This window comes from Ctenopharyngodon idella, chromosome 15 (genome assembly GCF_019924925.1).
Source record: "Ctenopharyngodon idella isolate HZGC_01 chromosome 15, HZGC01, whole genome shotgun sequence".
NCBI classification, from domain to species: Eukaryota; Metazoa; Chordata; class Actinopteri; order Cypriniformes; family Xenocyprididae; genus Ctenopharyngodon; species Ctenopharyngodon idella.
This window is the reverse complement of record NC_067234.1, coordinates 1,032,085-1,054,893: the sequence shown is the minus strand read 5'-3', so window position 1 is coordinate 1,054,893 and position 22,809 is coordinate 1,032,085. Positions and strand designations below refer to the sequence as shown.

The following is a 22,809-nucleotide window of genomic DNA, read 5'->3' as shown; positions in this document are numbered from 1 at the left end:
ACCCTTCTTTTCTGTCTGTGGCTCTCAGCCTCTCATTTCCCTCTCTCTCTCTCTCCCTCCGTTCCTCCCTCCCACTCCCTGTGCTGCATCAATGCCGCTAGCTCCCACACTGATGATGTCATCAGCGACTCACGGCTGATCAGCATCCTTGGCTCCACCATAAGAGCCATTTTGTGTTAGTCTGAAGAAACGCTCTCTCTCAACACATCCCCACATCCATTAACCCCTCCCTCTGCTTGGCCCTTCTTGATGCACCACTGCGTACCAGGCCCTGCAAAACCAGACTCCCTCAGTCTGATGGTCTTGCCAGGGGGGGCTCCACCTGCATTGATGTTGCTGAACTAGGGAGAGGCTGAAAGCCTATAGGAAAAAATAAAAAAAACAGGGTGAGGAAGAAGACGGCGGATGGAAGCAGACTTGATGGAATAACCCACTGCTGTCCGCAATCTCAACAGGATATTGCCATCAGGAATCAGTTAAGTGAAGTCTTAATTATTGTCTGTGTGATTTGTGTATTTTATAACCAGTGTTTTTCATGTCTCTTATGAAAATAAAGAGGGTGGTGCCCTATTCCACTCTTGTTTTGTCTGGAAAGCCACACAGAGGCCGTTGAAATACAAAACAGTCAACAAAAAATGAAAAAAATCTGGAGATAGATGTTTTCAGGAAAGGGAAAGGGGAACTGTCTTCACAGACAAGATAGATTTAGAATTATTTGTTCAAATTTGATCTTGTACTAAAATAATACTATTTTAGCATTAAATAGCATTATTATTATCGGATATCAAAGAACATTTAATGTGTAGGCTAAATGCTTTATTCAGTCGTATTTAGGCCTACATGTATTGACAGTTCTGAGATTGGCCACAGTGCTGAAGGATGCTGTTTATGTTGTTAGGGTGAGGCCATGTCATGAAATCTGGGCCTTTTTCATCATTCAGATGTTGTCAATATCAAAGACTGAACGGATAATTACTAAGTGAAAATGCCTTTTGTATAAATAGGCCTATATGTAACGACGTAGCGAATTATTTTTTTATTTTGAGGTGCGTTAGGAAGGGTAGGCTATATACAGTACGTGTATGTGAAACGATTTACGTATTTAATATCGGAAATTATGTATATTTCTCTGTATTCTGCTCTGGACTAAAGATTCCGAGAAAATATTGCCATAGTAACAGAGGCGTCACACTTCTTTAACACCCCAAGTCTACCGCGACGAGACACGCTGACACGCTCCTATTGTATTTCTCGATTATACAATGCATACACATTTCAAACTAGTGATGTCGATTATAATTGTGTAGATAGTTTCGTTGATTATACTGGGAGCGTTCTTATGTTGCGTCTCTAGCAGTGTATATGGGGTGTTACTGCCGCATCACAGCATCTACGCAGAGGCTGCTCTAATTATAAACAGATAGGATACATATTTGTATATGATAACCTTGTTTAGGATATCTGCTTGTCATCCGTGGTTTGCTCAGTGCCCGTTGAAACGGCTTCATTGCGTTTGTTTTGCCGGGTGGGCTAAAGCTGACGCAAATGCCCGTCCATCACAGCTGATTCATGACTATTGGCTGACGGTCAGGGCAGCCATTTTCAGTAGATTCTACGAGGATTATATGTGCGAATAACATTTGCTCAATGCGCCGTATTGTGTACAAACATAACTATAATTTTCCACTCGAAGGATGGCACCTAGCCCAGTCTTTTTCTGGATAGAGAACAGTCTGTGGACAAATCTTGTACAAATGTACCCACAGCTTGTTTTCAGTACATTAAATTTTTCATTTTCAGTATTTCACTTATTTTTGACAAGGGATATAGGCTATAGCCTATACATGAAGTTGCCAATAAAACGAAGAACGTATCATCTGTAAATGAATAGGACAGTTTTCCACATTAAATGTTGAAATAGGCATCATTTTCAGTCTATTTTTCAGTTTATTTCTAATCTTTTTCCCCCCATTGAGGCACCTTAAGTAAATTTGGTTCTTTGGTATGGTTTAATATGGTTGTTTGGACAATTTTTCTAATCCATTTATAGATTTAAACCATGATTTGTAACCTGATATATTTTGTAGTATGAAATAATTTAGGCTATAACTTTGACACACTTTTTAAAATGGATTAAAAGAATATATCCACAGTTGGGCTGATATTAAATGTGATATGCGAGATGTCATAGTCTCTTGTACAGAGTTGTTGAAATGCAATGTCACTAACCCAGAGTTTGATTTACAGCACGTATAGGTCATTGTCACATATGTTTTGAACAGGCTGTTTGTTAGTTCTTTTAATAAATGTGCACATATGCATCCTAAACCATGTAAGCCTGTTTTTGCTACAGCTAGTTTTAGAGGTTATGAATTCACATAGCCATATCAAGTGAACAGTAATTTACTGAATGTGATAGTCCTGATGAGTCATTGGGTCTGGATCTTAGAGAACTCCATTACCTAAATTAGATTATCAATAGCGTAACTCAGCCAGTACAGTATCCTGAAAAGATATATGTGGATTTTCCTTAATTATCTCTTGAAGTGAATTGCTGAGGTACTAAAGCTAAAGTGTAGGCCTTAACATATTTACGCATCTTTACTGTACTCTTAATTCTATAGTGAACTAAGTTTCACATATATAAAGGATAGAAATGTTCCTACTCTTTTCTTTTGAGATTGCAACACATAGAATGTCAGTGTTTCTCTCTACAGGTGGCAGGTGGCCTCTGATTCCTGGCTGGGCTTCGTTGCATCAGATCCTGTGCAGTAGCAAAGCCCCAGCACTCAGACACCATGGCAGGTGCCTCGGTGAAAGTAGCAGTGAGGGTCCGTCCCTTCAATTCACGAGAGATTGGAAAAGATAGCAAGTGTATTATCCAGATGTCAGGCAACACAACCAGTAAGTACTCTGTTTTCACTTGCTTTCAATGATTATTTGAACTCATTTGGGTAAAAGATGGGTGTCAGTGTGCTGTAGTAATTATTTATGATTGTAATGAAATATTTATTCCCATGGTCTCTCATCAGCACCCCCATGAGAGGAAATATTGCATCTCTAGGCTTATGGGTTTGAAAATGTCAAAGGGGTCATGCTATTGTTTTCGATAAAGGTTAGCTTTAATTGATTGGGTGTGCTGTCATCACCTGACCAGATTTGTTGACTTCAGGTTTACTGTTTGGTTCTCAGTAACAAAACTCTTTTTTGGTAGTTCTACAAAAAAAAAAAAAAAAAAAAAGTCAAAATTTTATTAATTTATATGTAATTCTTGCATTAATCCATAAAAAAGAAAAAATATGAGGAACAAAAAGAGTTGCAGACTGGTTCATGTCATATACGCAGGTGCGCATGCGCGGTAAAAACAAACGATGCGCACCAGAACATGGAGGGAAGCGCTTTTGAGTACCAACATTTTTGAGGACCGGTTCACAGGGACACGTTTACTTACTGGAGTAGGATTTTTCTCCATTTCTGGTAAGATAGCAATCATGATGATAAGTGTGTTCTTTAATTATTAGATGTGAACAGAGATCGAACTGTAAAAAAAATTCAAGGGGGATGGTGTGGTCAGCTGTGGGCGGGCGGGGGTGGGGTCTACTGTACCTTTGACATTTTTATTTATTGGTTTAAACAGTAGAAAAATAGGCATTATTCATTATCAAATTATTTATATCATTGTTGTATTGGATCAGTGACCACCAGAATCTCTCTCTCTCTCACACACACACACACAATAATATTGGGTTTTTCCTGGTTCAAAACAAGGCAGAGGTGGTAAAATCTCTGGTATGTCTAGGGGGGTGCGGGGGGTGCCCACCCAGAAGAAAATTTTGTACATTTTAAAGATAAATTCATTAATCTGGTGCACTTTGAGAGTTCAAAATAAAGAGCTCCAACCCATGTTCAGTGTGCAAATTGAACAAAGAAAAAGTCTGTGCATTGAATTGTACCTGAATCCACTGTTAAAAATAAATCATCCACCTACCAACCGCCCGATGATATTCTCTGATTTAGATATCTGCACCTGATCATCACATTACAATTATTCAAATTCTCAGTGTTAAGCATGATGCATATCACATATCACACTAAAGTAGGCTGCTTATAAATTAACATTTATTTAATTTCTTCTTTGGCTAAATGACCTTTCCTTAATAGCCTAAACACAGGCTTTACTCCCTTCAAACTTAAATTGTCACTGTTTCATTACATCATTGTTAAAAAAACACTCTTATCAGAATAATGTCTGTTAGTTAAGCCTGTGTATATTTTTAGTTAAAACTGTCAAGTTATAAAGCAATATCTCATGAAGAGTTTTTACTTTGTGTTTTATATAATGACCACTAGGAGGTGCTCTAGGCAAATGTTACCTCTGAAGAGAAATGCGTTCAGTTGAAAACGAAAGTAAAAGAGTGACGCACTTTGGTTGCGTCTTACCGTAAAATGAGAGTTTAGTGTCTTTATTAAAATCAACACATTAATAATTTATCCGCAGTATCCACGGATATAACCGCGCATCACTATCGAACGGTTCGAGAATAGACACAGGCCGGGAACCCGCAGAACCGTGTCGGTGTGGAAAAGGGGCATCTGAGCATGTGACTGCCTTTTTGTCGACAGCCGGAGGCGGTATTAGCTATTAGTTCTAATGTGTCAGGGGAATGTTCTTAAAACACTAATCAAAGTAATATCATACCAAAGTCCCTTTAAGACAAGTCATTTCACTCGGCGGCCATCTTTGAAACGCCTCTCGGGCATCCTGGGCATCATGCAGCTCCTATCTCCCATCAAATTCTCCAAAGCTGTTTGCCAAGCTTTCGATTAAATTTCATATTTGAAATCACCAATGAAATCTGACAACAACTGTCTCATAAATTTTTTTTCCAAACGCTCAAATCATGACAAAAAAAACAGTATTTAGGCTGGATCAAGCTAATGCGCATGCGCAGACCTAAATGCGCGTCTCTTGTGCCTCATTTCTGAGGCGCGCGTCTGACTGTTTCTATAGAAACCGGTGCTTCTAACGGCCGCTGCAGTGACGCGATGACTTTACAGGTCGGCGATTGGCTCTTATTTTGAAGGCGGGACTTATTCCGCCATATTGAGCGTTACACTTTCTCCCATTCAAAACAATACGAGTGACATGTCTTGTGTTATTCTATAGTATTTGTATCATACCTTCTGTTCTCTTCTTTTTAAAGAACGTCAAAAGATCCACTCGAACCGTTCTCCGGATCCTTTTGAACTAGCACGAACAATTACGAAAGCTTGCTTTGAATCAGAGCTCTGGCGTGACTAGGGGGGGATGCTTTTTTTCAAAAAGGGGGATGCCATCCCCCCATATCCCTCCTCAAATCGAACCCTGGGTGTGAAAGGGATCGCAGTTAATCCGTGATCCGTACGGATAAGGTCCAGCGGTTCGGCATGCATATGATTCACGGATTAACTGCTAAATTTAACCACCATAGAGTGAAAGTTTATCATTAGGACTTGTTTTGTCTCGCCAATTAACACATTTAAACGATTTTAAAAGCGGAAGAAGAGGCGAAAATCGGGACTCGCGAGCTGTTATCTGTGCGCACGCAGAGAGAGACAATCAGATAGTGCTCGAACACCGAATTAATTCCTCTTTCGCGTTTACTTGCGCTTGAACGGACACATACACACAAAATTATGTCAAAATACCTGTCTCGGCAAGTATTCTCTCGGTTATGTCATAAGTGAACAGTTGAGAAAGAAACCGGATGTGTGTCAGTTATTCGTTCCTTCTTAAAGTGACAGCAGCCTAATATTCTTGCTGTTGTCGGTGTCATTAATGTTAGTAAAATAATAATAATAAAAAAATCATTATCATCATCTACCATGTTCGAGAGAAAAGAAGATAGTGAGGAGAGCAGTCAGGAGGAAAGTGATGAGGACAGGTTTTAGGATAAGTGTGACTACCAAGCATCATCTCCAGGTGCTCCCTTCAGAACCAGACCAAAAAGTTATGTGCACTTCTGCATATACAGTATGATGCTGAGAGTGCCACAATAACACTAATTATTTGTCACTAATATGCAAGAAAAACAACAAGATAATCTTGCCATAATAATAAAAAAATGTGCAATGGGAAAAATACTATTTCATGGACTGTAAGAAATATTTGTCTCTGTTAGGTTTTTCTAATCCATGTAGCAAAAAGCTTTGGATCCTGGCTGTAAATGTTCAGGAACAGTGTCCATTACAGGCCAATTCTGTGGCATTTCCAGCCCCTGTTTCTAGAGCAGCTCCAAAAACTGTAAACCGTCCTGTTGTTCTGCCTGCAGTGTGAGTGGGAAAACAGAGTCAGCTGATGCAGAGTGTGAGGTCAGACACACTGCACGGCTTTGTGCTGGTGAGAGGATGCAGGGAGGTTCATGACCTCATTCCCAGAACCCAAGGGATGGCATGATTCAAGCTTCCTTGTTAGACTCATCTGTCTTGAAACATGCCTACATTATGCATATATAGCCTTATAGGGTATATTACCAGTATGTTGTTATGATGACTACATTGAGATATTGATTGATTTTTATTATTTTTGCCTGTTATTCTCACCCAGGCTGCATTTATTTGATCAAAAATACAGTAAAACAGTAATATTGTAAAATGTTATTACAATCTAAAATAACTGTTTTCTATTTGAATATATTTTAAAATGTAATTTATTGCTGTGATGTCAAAGCAAGAATTCAGAATTCTTTGATGTATAAAAAGTTTAAAAAAGCAGCATTTATTTTTAACAGAAATACATTATAAATGTCTTTATTGTCACTTTGATCAATTTAATGTGGCCCTGCTGAATAAAAGCATTATTTCTTAAAAAAAAAAAAAAAAAAAAAAAAAAAAATCTTACCGACTCCAAACTTTTGAACAGTGGTGTATAAATATATTTACAGGAATATGAAAGTTCTTCTGTCCTCATTATGAGGTTTTTAGCACCATCTTTTGCCATAAGAGATTTCAGGTCTGATCATGAAAGAAATGAAATGAAAATGGGGAAATAGTTTAATGTATGGTAGTTTGTTGTTTTGTCCATTAGATTGTAGATTTATTCTCATAGACATGTTCTGTTTTCTTTCTAGCAATTATAAATCCAAAACAGCCAAAAGAAAACAAGAGCTTCAACTTTGACTATTCCTATTGGTCACATACAACGGTGAGTTTCTTGACACATTAACTGGTGAATCTGCCTCTTATGCAACTCACTGCTGCTATTTTTAATTCTACTATGATCATGATGATGGATGTTCTTTAGACATTTAAGATGATTTTCTTTGGTACTCTGTGTGTTTCTGTCTTCAACAGCCAGAAGATGTGAACTATGCATGCCAAAAGCAGGTTTATAAAGACATAGGGGAGGAAATGCTTCTGCATGCCTTTGAGGGATATAACGTCTGTATCTTTGCCTATGGGCAAACTGGGGCTGGAAAGTCATATACCATGATGGGCAAGCAAGAGAAGGACCAAGAAGGCATCATCCCACTGGTAGTATACTGCAATACCATCTGTTATTGACATCATCGCTGTCTTTGATATTGTAGCAAATAGCTTAGATGCTGCCATGTTTGCAGAAACACATTCTTAATGATAAATCTCTCTGTGACAGCTATGTGAGGACCTGTTTACCAAGATCAGTGACAATAATGACAACAACATGTCATACTCGGTTGAGGTAAGAACAACACCATCATAAATTGCATTCTTACCATTGAAACTGTATAGCAAGAGAAAATGGTTCTGTTTTTTTCAGGTAAGTTACATGGAGATCTACTGTGAGCGTGTGCGGGACCTTCTGAACCCAAAGAACAAAGGGAATCTGCGTGTGCGAGAGCATCCTCTGATGGGGCCATATGTGGAGGACCTATCAAAACTGGCTGTTACTTCCTACAATGACATTCAGGACCTAATGGACTCTGGAAACAAAGCCAGGTGAAACATTTAAGTGTTGTATTGGGCATCTCTGAATTACACTGCCACTAGTTTTTAATGTTTTTAAAAGAAGTCTCATATGCTCACCAAGACTGCATTTATTTGATAAAAAATACAGTTACAACAGTAATATTGTAAAACATTATTATAATTTAAAATAACTGCATTCTATTTTAATATATTTAAAATGTATTTTATTCCTGTGGTGGCAAAGCTGAATTTTCAGCATCATAACATTACTGCACATTTTCAGCATCATAACATTACTTCTTCAATGTCACATGATCCTTCAGAAATCATTCTAATATGCTGATTTGCTGCTCAAGAAACATTTCTTATTATTATCAATGTTGAAACAGTTGTGTTGCTTAATGTTTTTGTGGAAACCATGATTGTAACAGACCCAGGCTTGACTTTGAATCCAAGTTTTATTGAAGCAATAAATCCAAATCAACAGGCAAAGAGATGGTCAAAGATACAGGCTAGGTTCAATGAACAAAATAGACAGTCCAAAGATGCAACCAAGGCAAAAACAGTAATCCAATAAACGTGATATCCAAGAAACAGGCAAAAGGTCATAACAAGAAGCAGTCATAATGGCAATGGAAAGAACGCTAAGTATGGCAGGTAAGACTTCGCAAAGTGTTAGTGGAAAGCATGGCTCTTTATGGGTGCTTCTCATTTCTTATTTGTGCATCCTCATTTCCTTTCTTCGCATCCCAGCTTCACCCCCTTAGGATGCGAGAGAAGGATACACCTGTGCATCCTCGCTCATGACTCCTCAGGAAGTTTATCTAAAAAGAAGTGTAAATCCTTACTTTTTGGCAAGAGAATGTATTTAGGTTTGGTCCTGAAATTGAACAAATCATTTCGCCACTGCGTAACATTTGCTTACCATGCTGTTTGTTCTCAGGACTGTGGCGGCCACCAACATGAATGAGACCAGCAGCCGCTCCCATGCTGTATTCAACATCATCTTCACACAGAAACGACATGATGGTGAGACAGAGAACACATCTGAAAAGGTACCGCATCCTCTCCTTCAGCCTTTTCCACCTAGCCTCAATGTATGGCAGTGTTTAGCATTGTTCTATATGTGAAAATCTGACTGCCTGTTCAGAAATAGACTAGAATGCAAAAGTAGGTGAGTAGACTCTCTGTAGTTCGAACATCACTGATGGATGTTGACAGTTTGGCAGTTGCTGAAGTTGCTGGTATGTGAATTAGAGCACTTTACCGTTCTGAGACACAACATTTCCATTTTCAAACAGGTCAGCAAAATCAGCTTGGTAGACTTGGCAGGGAGTGAGCGTGCTGATTCTACTGGAGCTAAAGGCACTAGACTCAAGGTGGGTCACTTTGAGTTCGACAGAGTTTGATTTCAGATGAGTGCATCCATTAAATGTGCATGCTTTGTCCCTTTTCTAGGAAGGAGCTAATATCAACAAATCTTTAACAACGCTGGGCAAAGTTATCTCTGCGTTGGCCGAAGTGGTAAGAAGTCTTTTAATTTAAATAGGAATGTTCTTAAAAGAAAAGTGAAAATCGATAAACATTTAAAAAGTGTTTTCTTTCATTGTTTTGTAGGACTCTGCACCAAACAAGGTGAGGATCGGTTTAATCTTTCTTTAAAAATCAATCATTATGGCTGTAGCTTTGACAATTGACATGGCGTCTGTTCTCCCTACAGAACAAGAAGAAGAAGAAAGTGGAGAGCTTTATTCCATACAGAGATTCAGTTCTGACATGGCTGCTGAGGGAAAACCTTGGTACGAGGCTTTATGCACCTTGCACACATTAACAATTATCATTGCTCTCCATCAGTTAAAGCATTTCATATTGCAGTCAACATGGTCCGTTTAACTGTGGTATGGTCCAAAAACATTTCTGAAGGTCAAAATGTTTTTCATTTATCAGGAGGTAACTCCCGCACTGCCATGGTAGCAGCTCTAAGTCCTGCTGATATTAACTATGATGAGACTCTCAGCACACTCAGGTAAGAACCTCATGATGCCATAAAGGCATTACTGAATATTAGACTAATAACCTAGGGTCATGAATTAATACACACTATTTTAGTATGTTAAAAGATATGCATGTATTTTATAGAAAACAATGATCATTACCCTCATGTTGTTCCAAACTCAAATTACTTTTGTTTCTGAAAGGCAAAAAGAGAAGTTTGGCTGAGTGTTGTTGATGCTGCTCTTTTGTCCATTTAATGAAAGTAAATGGCGACCAGAAGCTGTCAAGCTCCAAAAATGACTAAAAAGCACCATAAACCGTTGTAAACCTATTTCAAACAACTTGTGCACTATAATCCAATCCAAGTTGTAGGAAGTTATGCAATAACTTTATGTGAGGAACAGACTGGTGCACTAAATTTAAAGGTGCACTATGCAGGATTTTCAAAAAAAAAAAAAAAAAAAAAGGATAGATTCATACAAAAATAATGCAGTTCAGTTATTACTTATGGTCCACTAGAAGTGTGCGGTGGAGTTTGTGTCTACAGAGACACTGCCCTTTGACATCAAACATAGTGTGACACATCTTGATGATCTATAATTGAATATAAAAATGAACATGAATTTGAGCTACGGCAGAGGGTATTTTTCTTCGGGCTAAAAAGCCATTCTTCTGCGCTGAAGTAGGTGTTCAGTCTGAGTTGAATTTATTTACAGTATGTCATTAGATGCCTTAGCAGTTGATGTTGATTCTGAATACTTAACTATTTGGGACATTCTGATGCTGTTTTGGATAGTTAATAGCAGTATCACTGTTACAGGTATGCTGACCGAGCCAAGCAGATCCGTTGCAACGCCGTCATCAATGAAGACCCCAACAACCGCCTGGTGCGTGAGTTGAAGGACGAGGTGGCTCGTCTGAAGGATCTGCTCTATGCTCAGGGTCTTGGAGACATCATTGAGAGTGAGTCACTTGTGATATATTTCTAACTGAGGAGTTACAACATTTCACTCTACTTAAAATTTTATCTCAAATGCATATACTGCCAAGACAATGATCCTAGTAAAGCAAACATTCTCTACAATTACATGATCAGAAACCTGAGGGTCAGAAAGCTCTAGGAATGTGTCTGAAGGATTTGTCTTCTCTCTCTGTTTCTCTCAGCATACCGGGCACAAGCTCCTGGGATATCTGCTCTCAAATGTGTGTATTTTGGCACTCAATGCTTCACAGCTTACAATAACCCAGGGGTCGGCAACTTTTTTCCTTTTTTTTTTTACATGAAATCCATTTTATTTATTTTTTTGTAATGAAGCCATATTTTTTGAGAGCAAAAATAAACAAAGCAGTGCCAAAGTGTGTCACCCATGCAGCACTGTGAATTGGACTGTGCAGCTCATAGGATAGACATTTATTAGGGCTGCACGGGTCAGTTTTTGGTTTGCGCTGCACTGATTCTGATTCATCATGATTTTTCTTACATTTTTGCTTTGGTGGCTTAAAGAGATCAATATTTGATTTCATTATTTGACCCTCATGTCATTCCAAACCCATATGACTTACTTTCTTCTGCTGAACATAAAAGAAGATATTTTGAAAGTCAGTGAATGGATGTCAATGGGGTCCAGTGTTGACTGGTTACCAACAAAATATATCCCTTAGAAGAAGTCGTACAGGTTTGAAGTGGCATGAGGACGAATAAACAATGACAGAATTTTTATTTTTGGCTGAACCTTTAATATGATGAATATTTCACATATGTTGCCACTTATATTTTTGGATAAACTTGATGAACTGAGGTTTATAGGAGATTAGCATGCCTTTAATTTGAATTGTGCACATCACATATCAATGAGTTTATTATTTAAATATTTAAATATTATTTTGTTTTGCAATTCAGATTCAGATCATACAACATTTACTCTCCAAAGGCTATTTTTTACTCATATTTGCTGCTTGACGAGTATTAATTTTGGACTGTGACTTCAACATAAACAACTAAATAATATTACAATCATAAAACAATCATAAATCCTCTGTCCTTTTCATGTGTCTGCCAATATTGACCATTCGTAATGTTGCCGACCCCTGCGATAACCAAAGCAGGAATCTCTGGACCACCAAAGTCTATGCTGTGTGGATTCATCTAATCAGTTTAAATTAAACTTATTATTCTGACTCAATTGTACACTGCTGCTCTGATGGTCCAGAGGCGCTCTAGAGTTTTGCTTGGAATTTGCCTCTTATGTAAAGCACAGGCATGTAGTCATCCATGCGGTCTGTGCAGTCACAGATCAGTATTACATTGAGTGTTCAGTTCATCTCCATGCTCATTATCTCAAGCATGGTACAATGAATTTGAGGCATGAGGGGAAAATCAAATTATAATCATGTTTTTAATATTCTGAATTACTTAAAAACACACACACAACAGTGTCCGAAGTCCTCAAATTGATGCCGTCTGCCCTGCGCCCTGCAGCTTTATAACCTGTTTAATTAGCTGTTGAGCTTTATGTTTGATACTTTTTACTCTTCCTCCTTCCCCTTCTTTTCTGTTTCCATGGTTTTCCTTTTTCTCTTACCACAAATTTCTCCTTTGACTCTCCGACCTGTCGTTCCCACTTGTTGCCCAGACTTGTCCAGTTACAAGACTAATATCAATAGCATCCAGGCTATCAATCAAAGGGGTGATTTCTCCACAGTGACCAATGCCATGACAGGGATGAGCCCCTCCCCCTCACTCTCTGCCCTGTCCAGCCGAGCTGGCTCCATCAGCAGTCTGCATGACCGGATCATGTTCAGCCCGGGAAGCGAGGAAGCCATTGAGAGGCTGAAAGTGAGTGAGAGGATGATGGGATGGCTGGATGGATGGTTTGATAAATTAATAAGGGCCAGTGCTAAGCTTTTTAACGTCAACTTCTTTTTCAACTAGGAAACTGAGAAGATAATCGCAGAACTCAATGAAACTTGGGAAGAGAAGCTTCGCCGCACCGAGGCCATTCGAATGGAAAGGTTGGAGGCCCCTGGCCGGGCTCTTATCTTGAAATGTGTCTGAAATTATGTGTCTGAAATTATTCAAGTTTCTTAGTTCCTTTGTAAAAAAAAAAGCATCTATTGTCATTAAGGGAGGCACTTTTAGCTGAAATGGGTGTGGCGATGAGGGAAGATGGAGGTACCGTTGGAGTCTTTTCACCAAAGAAGGTTAGAGGATCGTTTAGTGTATTCTAAAAGGAAGCTAGTCAAGTCACATGTCAACTAGCTCTTTTTAATGTTTCAGACTCCACACTTGGTCAACCTCAATGAAGATCCACTGATGTCTGAGTGCTTATTGTACTACATTAAAGATGGAATCACCAAGTAAGAATGTTGTTTATTTATGACCATTGACCACTGGGGGTCCGCACAGACATTTCACAGTGTCTGAGGACAGATATATGAACAAAGAATTTTTAGTAACGCCTAATAATAAGGTTTCATTTGTTAACATTAGTTAACAACATCAGTTAACATGAACTAACAATGATCAACACTTCTACAGCATTTATTAATATCAGTTGATGTTAATCTCAACATTTACGAATACATTTTTAAAATCAAAAGTTGTATGTTAAAATGAATGAATGCACTGTGAACTAACATGAACATTTTTATTAACTAACATTAACAAAGGTTAATAAATGCTGTAAAATATAATGCTAATTGTTTATGTTAATACATTAACTAAAGTTAATGTGAACTAATGTTAATAGTTTTTTTAACTTGTTACTTGCCATGAAAATAGTCAGGGTAAATGGCATGGCATTAAAGGGATAGTTCACCCAAAAATGAAAATTCTGTCATAATTTACTCAGCTTCAGGTTGTTCCAAACCTGTATAAATTTCTTTGTTCCATTGAACACAAAAGAAGATATTTTGAAGAATGTGGGAAACTGAACAGTTCTGGGACACCATTGACTTCCATAGTATTTTTTTTCTTATTATGGAAGTCAATGGTGCCCCAAAATGGCCTGGTTACAAACTTTCTTCAAAATATCTTCCTTTGTGTTCAGCAGAACAAAGACATTTATACAGAATTGGAACAACTTGAGGGTGAGTAAATGATGACAGTATTTTCATTTTTGGGTGAACTATCCCTTTAAACACAAATTTCAAATCATTTATAACTATATTATAAAGAATTAAAAAAAGCTCTTTTTAAATTTTGTGAGGAATTTTTTTTTTCAATAAAAATAATATTTTCCATATAAAAATATTTTGGTAACTCTTTATTTTAAGGGTCCATAATTATGTTGTTGTTAAGCATTAACATGCTGCAAGTTGATGATTAACTGAACATATAGAACATATATTAAGGACATATTAGCATTATTTACAACTTATCAAACATTTGAAGGATAAATAACCAGAAATAAGCCAATAATTAATGGTTAACTGAATGTACAGTAAATGCCTTTTAGGGTCACACTTGATTCTGATAGTCCACTTTAGACTACATTCTACTAACTTTGCCATACATGTCAACTATTATTTACAACTTAAACATTTATTTTTTTTTTTTTGTAGTAAGTGATTAATGTTATATTTCTGTGATTTACCATATATTAAGTAAACTGAACAATATGAATCATTGTCTAATTGGTGTTGGTTTTACAATTTTGAGTAATAAATTGCTAAAATAGTTTGAAAAATGAGTATAAAATGAGTGATGTTCAAGTTTATTCACCACAATAAGCCAGTAATTATGGCTAAGTTGCCAGTAATACAGTACTACTAAAGACAATTTCTTGTGTCTTCATGCTTAACTACCACAAAAAAAAAAAGACTAATATTACTTTACTATAAGTTCAGTTAATCATTAACTACTGGTGTGTCAATGCTTAACTACCACACGATAATGGTCCCCTAAAATAAGTGTTACCTATATTTTCTAATATCAAAAACTCATATTTATTGATAATACATGATCATTATAATAGAATAATAATATAATAGTATCTGTTTTTTTCCAATATCTATTTTGTATTTTCCCACAGCATTTCTCTATATGTATCTGTTTCCCTTTATCATGACATATGGCCTCCATATTTTCCTCTGCAGGGTCGGCCGTGAAGATGCCAGCAGTCGGCAGGACATTGTTCTGAGCGGCCATTTCATTAAAGATGAACACTGTATATTTACAAGTAGTACAAATGCCTCAGGAGAGGGTACGGTTGTCCTGGAGCCTTGTGAAGGAGCAGAGACTTACGTTAACGGCAAGAGAGTGACAGAGCCCACTGTTCTCAGATCAGGTAGCTTGTCAGTTTCCAGGCTAAAAACAGGCTCAGTCTGATGAACAACACTTTTATTGGTGCCTGTAAGACCCAGATTGTGACCCCGTCTGTAATCTTAGGTAACCGTATCATTATGGGCAAGAGCCACGTGTTCCGTTTCAATGACCCAGAGCAAGCACGGCAAGAGAGGGAGAGGACCCCATGTGCAGACACACCTGTGGAGCCGGTGGACTGGGCCTTTGCCCAGAGAGAGCTATTGGAGAAACAAGGCATTGACATGAAACAAGAGATGGAGCAAAGGTAGCACTTTTGTCACTTCTGTGGTTCTAAAACAGCATGAATCCTACATTTTTTTTTATCATCCATGACAATTATATCAATAGGCATAAACAGCCCATCTAAAAACACCAGATAAACAAGCAAACCAACCAACCAACCTATTATTAGTACCAGCTACAATATCTAGTTTTTGTGACTTTATTCTGATGCTTACATCATTTACAGGTTACAGGAGCTGGAGGACCAGTACCGCAAGGAGAGAGAAGAAGCAAGCAACCTTCTGGAACAGCAGAGACTGGTAAGCCATTTCAGACTAGTAAGAACTTAATTAGTCTATAAGTGATAAAAACCGGAAGAAGCTGGCAGGTAAACCAAATGTAACATTTATTTTTGTTTAGGACTATGAGAGTAAGCTGGAAGCTCTTCAGAGGCAGGTCAACTCCAGATATTACCCAGAAACCACTGAGGAAGAGGAGGAACCAGAAGAGGAAGGTGGGTAACAGTTTGAATGACATGGGTATGATCTGATTAAGATATATCAAATACAGTAACAAGTTAGCAAACTCAAAACATATTTTATATGAAGTTCTCAATCACTAAAAAAATTTAGAAAAAGTTTAGATGTTTCTGAGACATCTCATTTGAAATGGGCTCATATTTTGATCCTGCAGTGCTGTGGACAAAGCGGGAGACGGAACTGGCCCTCTGGGCTTTCCGGAAATGGCGATTCTATCAGTTCACCTCTCTCAGAGACCTGCTCTGGGGAAATGCAATTTTCCTCAAGGAGGCTAATGCCATTAGTGTGGAGCTGAAGAAAAAGGTACATTGAAATTATTTTAGGTCAGCCTAATGATCATTATATAAAAGTTATTTATTTATTTATTTATTTTTTAGATAAGTTACAGTCCCACTCTTAAAAAATAAATATGATATTTTTCCCCCCGTTTTCATTGCAGGTTCAGTTTCAGTTTGTGCTGTTAACGGATACACTGTACTCCCCACTGCCCCCTGACCTCCTGCCCCCCAGCATAGCCAAAGACAGGGAGAAAAGGCTATTCCCTCGCACCATTGTAGCAGTAGAGGTTCAGGACCAGAAAAATGGTGCCACACACTACTGGACCCTGGACAAACTCAGGTGCAGTGCGATAAAATATACATAATATGCCCACAAGAGTGAGTCTAGCCCTGTAGTTATGGATCAGGAGTAAGTGTCCAATTAAAGCAGCGACTTTGCTACTGTGTAGCTCAGCTGTTTTCAAAATGGTGTTGCTTTTCTGGTAATGAGCTACTTTTTACACCAGAAGTGGTGTAACATGAAAAAAATTCTTCATCGATATTGTATCGGGAAGTCTGATCCATTTCAGTGAATTGGTTAGTTCAGATGGTTTATGTAAATAAATTGATTTCGGGTGCGTCTTTGAGTTTAACAACACTCATTGTATTTGCACTAGCTAAATACTGATCTGATTAAATGATATATCATCTGCTTATGCATTAAAGGCATTGTCATATTAAAAATCTTCATTAGCTATTTTTAGTTAGTAGCTAGTAGTGTCTAACTAATTTTTTCATTTAATTAGCTTGGCTATAGTTAAACTACTTAAAATAAAGACTGGCCTGTAGCTTGTTAACATCCTCAGCACTTAAGATTTCAAACAAGATCTCATTTTCTGGTCTATCAATGCCCATGAATTTATGTGATAGCTATGAACCATTATTTTGTATTGCTAATCAGAGGCAGGTTGTATTTTCACTCTAAAAAGCATTTGATTAGACAAAAATGTGCAGAATGTGTCATCAGTATTTTTGCTGTTTTCCTAGAAGAGAAATATTGTACATTTTAAATGCTTATAGCTACTAAAAGTTAATTTCACCTTTTAGGGGTAGACTAGCATATTGATGATCTCAAAGCTAATAGGCTAAAGCTAATGGGTTTAAAAGCACTTTCAGACTTATTTTTTCCTTTTGGTTTTTGCTTAAAAAGTGAGCAAATAAAGAAAACATAGCAGATAAACATTACAGAGTATGTTTTGTTGCTTTTGCTGATGCATTACTATTGTCTCTGCAGACAAAGACTGGATTTGATGAGAGAAATGTATGACCGAGCAGCAGAGGTGCCCAGTACGGCAGTCGAGGACTGTGATCATATGATGTCCGGTGGTGACCCCTTCTATGACCGCTTTCCATGGTTCCGCCTGGTTGGTCGGTGAGTAATCAATAAGTCAGGCTCATACTGTATGCTGTGCAACTCTAAAGTACCAAGTGGATGCTGGTTTTTCCACTGTACATGACCTGAAACTGCCTATGATTTGCATTATTCCTTCACTTTTGAGTGGAATGGCAAGCTATGTGCAGCCTTCGTTCAAGTGAGCAATTTTGTACAGATTTTTCAATATTCAGACAATCCAAATGCTAAACCTAAGCTTGGACACTCTTTACCAAACACACTAGATCATTAGCCGAACACAGATTTGGAGGCTCATGACTGGGTTTATGCTGGCATATAACAATGCCTTGTACAGGTGCTGGTCATATAATTAGAATATCATCAAAAAGTTCATTTTTTTATTATAAATTATTTTTAAAAATGAAACTTTCATATATTCTAGATTCCCTACATGTAAAGTAAAACATTTCAAAAGTTTTTTTTTTATTAAATTTTGATGATTAGAGCGTACAGCTCATGAAAGTCCAAAATCCAGTATTTCAAAATATTAGAATATTTCCTAAGATCAATCAAAAAATGGATTTGCAAAACAGAAAAGTTCAAGTTCTTTAAAGTATGTTCTTTTGTGCACTCAATACTTGATCGGCAGGACATATTACAGCAAATGACTTGCTCCTAGCACAAATTACTGCATCAGTGAAGTGTGGCATGGAAGTGATCAGCCTGTGGCACTGCTGAGGCACTATTGAGCCTTCAGATCATCTGTATATTGTTGGATCGACTGTTTCTCATCTTTCTCTTGAAAATATCCCATAGATTCAGGTCAGGCATATTGGCTGGCCAATAAAGCACAGTAATATCATGCTCAGCAAACCACTTGGAAGTGGTTTTTGCACTGTGTGCAGGTGCTAAAGTCCTGCTGGAAAAGGAAATCAGCATCTCCATAAAGCTTGTCAGCAGATGGAAACATAAAGTGCTCCAAAATCTCCTGGAAGATGGCTGCATTGACTTTGCACTTGATAAAACACAATGGACCAACACCAGCAGACGTCACGGCCCCCCCCAAATCATTATTGACTTCAGAAACTTCACACTAGACTTCAAGCAGCTTGGATTCTGTGCCTCTCCAGTCTTCCTTCAGACTCTGGGACCATGATTTCAACATGAAATGCAAAATTTACTTTTATCTGAAAAGAGGACTTTTGACCACTGTTCACTGTCCAGTTCTTTTTCTCCTTAGCCCAGGTAAGATGCTTCTGACGTTGTCTCTGGTTCAGAAGTGGCTTGGTAGTCCTTTTCCTGAAGATGTCTGAGTGTGGTGACTCTTGATGCGCTGACTCCGGCTTCATTCTACTCATTGTGAAGCTCTCTTAAGTGTTTGAATTGGCTTTACTTGACAGTATTCTCAAGCTTGCGGTCATCCCTGTTGCTTGTGCACCTTTGCCTACCCAATTTCTTCCTTCCAGTCAACTTTGCATTTAATATGCTTTGATATACACTCTGTAAACAGCCACCCCATTCAGTAATGACCTTCTGTGACTTACTCTCTTTGTGGAGGGTGTCAATGATTGTCTCCTGGACCATTGCCAAGTCAGCAGTCTTCCCCATTAGTGTGGTTTCAAAGAACAAAAGATACCCGGAATTTATACTGTAGGGATGGTCATTTAATGAAACTCAAATGTAAATATTCTAATATTTTGAGATACTGGATTTTGGACTTTCATGAGCTGTACGCTCTAATCAACAAATTTAAAAAAAAAACTTTTGAAATGTTTTACTTTACATGTAGGGAATCTAGAATATATGAAAGTTTCATTTTTTAAAATAATTTACAATAAAAAAATGAACTTTTTCACGATATTCTAATTATATGACCAGCACCTGTATATGTGAGCGAGTGTGTGCACGTGTGCGACAGCGTGTGCGCGTGTGGTGTTGTACTAACCCAGTTCCCGTGTCTCCGGCTGCACCAGCACTCCCATTCTCAACACGTGCATGACCGAGCGCATGAGTGGCCTTACCCTTTCCCCCACCCTCTCCGACCCTGACTCTGACATAACCGAGCTTGCCGATGAGCGGCATTATGGGAAAGTCGAGGTGGAGGATGAGGAGTTGGAGGACCTGGACGATGAGATCTTTTTGGAGGACCCTGGCTCAGAGCTTGGGAGAGAGGAGGAGGATGGTGTGGGGGAGCACTGCCCAGGTGTCAGCGATGGCCAGGACCCCTTTTACGACCGCTGGCCTCTGTTCAGTTTAGTGGGAAGGTTGGTGAGGTTTCAGGAGCATGCTGTCAGAGGAAACTAGCTCTTTCACACTGAGACACAGATAACAGGGTCTGTTACTAGAACTTCCTACCAGGGCATCAAACACATGAACAGCACCGGCAGGGGTCACAATATCTATTGCCAAGATTAAATAAATAACTAACAATGATGCCATTATGTCAACAATATACATATACATTTATTAATAGTAATAAAATAGTTCATTAGCTTACAAGATTTGAGTTCGAAAGTGTGAAACTGTTGGCCTGATCTAAAGGAATTTTTAATGCCTCTTTCTACATGTTTTAAACAACAGCCCTTTTACCATTTTCCTATACATTGATAATCTAATATTGTTGCATACAGTGTTGAATGAGCCATTTCAATGGTATTTGAGGTGTTCAGTAACTGAATGAGAGGAAACCGAACCGAAAGGTAGCAGAGTGAAGATACTTCCTGCGAAAAACATCGTAGACTACTGGTGACAGATCCCTAATGGTTTATTGTAACAAGGGCCAACTTTTTTTACCATTTGAAATCATTTGAACATGGGTGGCTCTACAGGATTAAATTAATATGCAAGTGTTTTGAATGCCAATCACATCTATTCTGCCCTGCTTTGAAAGATAATACATTTTTGTCTGCTTTTTTCTGAAATGAAATTGGCGTCCTCTGCAGAATTTTGTTGTTTCTGTGATCGGTATAAATCAGCAGATTGTTTTGTCTGAAAAACTACAGCGCTCAAGATGAAAGAGCTGGTTTCGACTACAGCAGTCTCAATCAGGCATGCCAGAGCTAAAATTTGTATCACGGTTTTGATTGGCTCTCACACTCTCACTTCCCTGCACACATGCAACATACAAGATTTGTGACGTGTGTTGATTTTGATTTTCCTTTTAAGTTGATGGGGGTCAAATTCATGTATGTTAATGTCATTTCAATTTTTTGCTTTCCAGTTTGCATCTGGCCCAATAAGCCAAATTTGGAGTTTATTTTCTCACTAAATATTTTGTTTATCTGAGCATGCTGTATTTGCGCCTCACCAATCTTGTCGAAAACTCCTCCCCTCTGGCCACGCCTCCTGCCACTCTTGACCCCTGCCTGTCAAGCTTCGTCCAGCAACACATTGGGATCAAGAGGGCAGATCTGAAGTGAATTAATGAATTTGTAGGCCAATCTGTCACCAAACTTGACTGGATACAATGCCTTGAATTGATGTTGAATTGTAGTTAATCCTTCAGTCAGTTACTGAATCATCAATGATGTGTGTATGATTTGACAATTTAGACAATCGATCAGTCAAAAGTTATAGCGTAAAGTAGCTTGTGGTGCAGTTCTCCTCTATATGCATGTTCTTGAAACACTTCACCAACCCCCATAGAGACCAAAATCCTTGCTATCACGACTTTCTGTATTACTTTATGAGAATGGGGGCTATAATAGAGTATTCACAGATGAACCGCAGACTTACAGGTCACTTTTTGGCTTTCGCTGGAGCAGCTTCTTGTTTGGTTGCTTTTTTGTGTCTGATGTTGTGTTGTCTAGTGGCAGTGTGGCTGAGTTGATCTTCACTGACATTTTTTTCCCATTTAAATTTATTTTTTCCATTATTTTTAACCCTCTATTTTTCTTTTTTTCACCCCATCAACTGTCTCAAATCCCTCTTCTTTCTTCGGCTCTCCTCCTTTTTCCCACCATCCTCTCCTTTTTCTTGCATAGGGCGTTTGTGTATCTGAGTAATCTGCTGTACCCTGTGCCATTAGTGCACCGTGTGGCCATTGTAAGTGAGAAAGGCGAGGTCAAGGGTTTCCTCCGAGTAGCAGTACAAGCCATATCAGGTAAGATCATCTTCATGATGCTTTCAGATTCCAAACAGAAATTAAACTGACTGGAAATAAAATTGATTGATCAGTATTGTTCATGTTTTTTTATATATAATAGTAAAGGAGTACCACAAGGCTCAGTATTCAGACCGATTATGTTTTCTTATTTCATTGGTTAATTCCCTTGTGTTTTATTAATACAGGATTTTGTTTTGCTTGTTTTTTTTCATAAATTGTTGCCTCTGGTCCTGATTATCTTTAGATATGTTTTGTATATCATCAAAATGATCTTAAAAATTAAATAGGAATACATTTTAAAATGATGATAAAATATCATCATGTAGAGATTCTGTGCATGGCGTCGCTAAGTTTTCTGGGCCCTTTATACAGATCAGCCCCCCAAAAACTCTGGGCCCCCTGTACTCATTCCCAATTTTCCCCCTACTAACGATGCCCTGTACAAATTAAAATGTTCAACCATAAACTTTTATTTCTTGTCACAGCTGATGAAGAAGCTCCTGATTATGGCTCTGGTGTGAGACAATCAGGAACGGCTAAGATTTCATTTGAGGATCAACAATTTGAGAAGGTTGGTTGTGTCACACATTTTATGTAACTGTTCATTCTCACAATTATTATTTCAATAGTTGAGTTGGGATTTGGAATTTTTTAAGGTAATAAATTGTTTTCATAGAAGATGAGACACCATCAAGAGAATAACCATCAAGTTTTTCTCTCTGCTCAGTTCCAGACAGAAACATGCACCGCTGGCATGTCTCACTCAAACACATCTCAAGAGGAGCTGCGCATTGTAGAAGGAGAAGGACAAAACTCAGAGATGGGGCTCAGTGCTGATGAGGTCAACAACAACACCTGTGCAGGTAATACGTTAAAAAACCATTACTGATGAAAAAACTAATATTCATATACGCACATTCATTTATTGATTAGTGATTGATATCAATTTTGCACAGCGTATTATGATGAATTTATGCATGCCACAACATAAAATAACATGCCCAATAATCATGCTGTGATAATTCATTGTTAAAGTATGTGTAAATAGTGACGTACACTAAATAAGA

The 22,809-nt window shown here is 38.1% G+C and overlaps 1 protein-coding gene across 7 annotated transcripts in view; it reads left to right on the top strand.

Annotated features, from left to right (window-relative positions):
* Positions 1-149: 149 nt before the first annotated feature.
* LOC127494910 (kinesin-like protein KIF1A) overlaps positions 150-22,809 on the top strand; it is a 33,788-nt gene continuing 11,128 nt past the window's right edge. For 2 of the 7 annotated variants that reach the window (XM_051861100.1, XM_051861095.1), the window contains exons 1-28: positions 150-475; positions 2,718-2,904; positions 7,110-7,183; positions 7,333-7,512; positions 7,634-7,699; positions 7,778-7,956; positions 8,870-8,981; positions 9,228-9,305; positions 9,385-9,450; positions 9,544-9,561; positions 9,647-9,725; positions 9,874-9,952; positions 10,742-10,884; positions 12,624-12,757; positions 12,854-12,933; positions 13,047-13,122; positions 13,199-13,278; positions 15,019-15,209; positions 15,311-15,491; positions 15,696-15,768; positions 15,869-15,962; positions 16,142-16,290; positions 16,427-16,605; positions 17,539-17,676; positions 19,611-19,901; positions 21,621-21,739; positions 22,228-22,313; positions 22,470-22,605. In XM_051861100.1, coding sequence (XP_051717060.1) covers positions 2,799-2,904; positions 7,110-7,183; positions 7,333-7,512; positions 7,634-7,699; positions 7,778-7,956; positions 8,870-8,981; positions 9,228-9,305; positions 9,385-9,450; positions 9,544-9,561; positions 9,647-9,725; positions 9,874-9,952; positions 10,742-10,884; positions 12,624-12,757; positions 12,854-12,933; positions 13,047-13,122; positions 13,199-13,278; positions 15,019-15,209; positions 15,311-15,491; positions 15,696-15,768; positions 15,869-15,962; positions 16,142-16,290; positions 16,427-16,605; positions 17,539-17,676; positions 19,611-19,901; positions 21,621-21,739; positions 22,228-22,313; positions 22,470-22,605 — 3,187 coding nt within the window. In that variant the 5' untranslated portion in view covers positions 150-475; positions 2,718-2,798. Of the gene's footprint in view, positions 476-2,717; positions 2,905-7,109; positions 7,184-7,332; positions 7,513-7,633; positions 7,700-7,777; positions 7,957-8,869; positions 8,982-9,227; positions 9,306-9,384; positions 9,451-9,543; positions 9,562-9,646; positions 9,726-9,873; positions 9,953-10,741; positions 10,885-11,085; positions 11,125-12,554; positions 12,758-12,853; positions 12,934-13,046; positions 13,123-13,198; positions 13,279-15,018; positions 15,210-15,310; positions 15,492-15,695; positions 15,769-15,868; positions 15,963-16,141; positions 16,291-16,426; positions 16,606-17,538; positions 17,677-19,610; positions 19,902-21,620; positions 21,740-22,227; positions 22,314-22,469; positions 22,606-22,809 lie in introns of all 7 variants that reach the window. The other 5 variants (XM_051861093.1, XM_051861097.1, XM_051861096.1 and 2 more) reach the window with 5 other exon arrangements.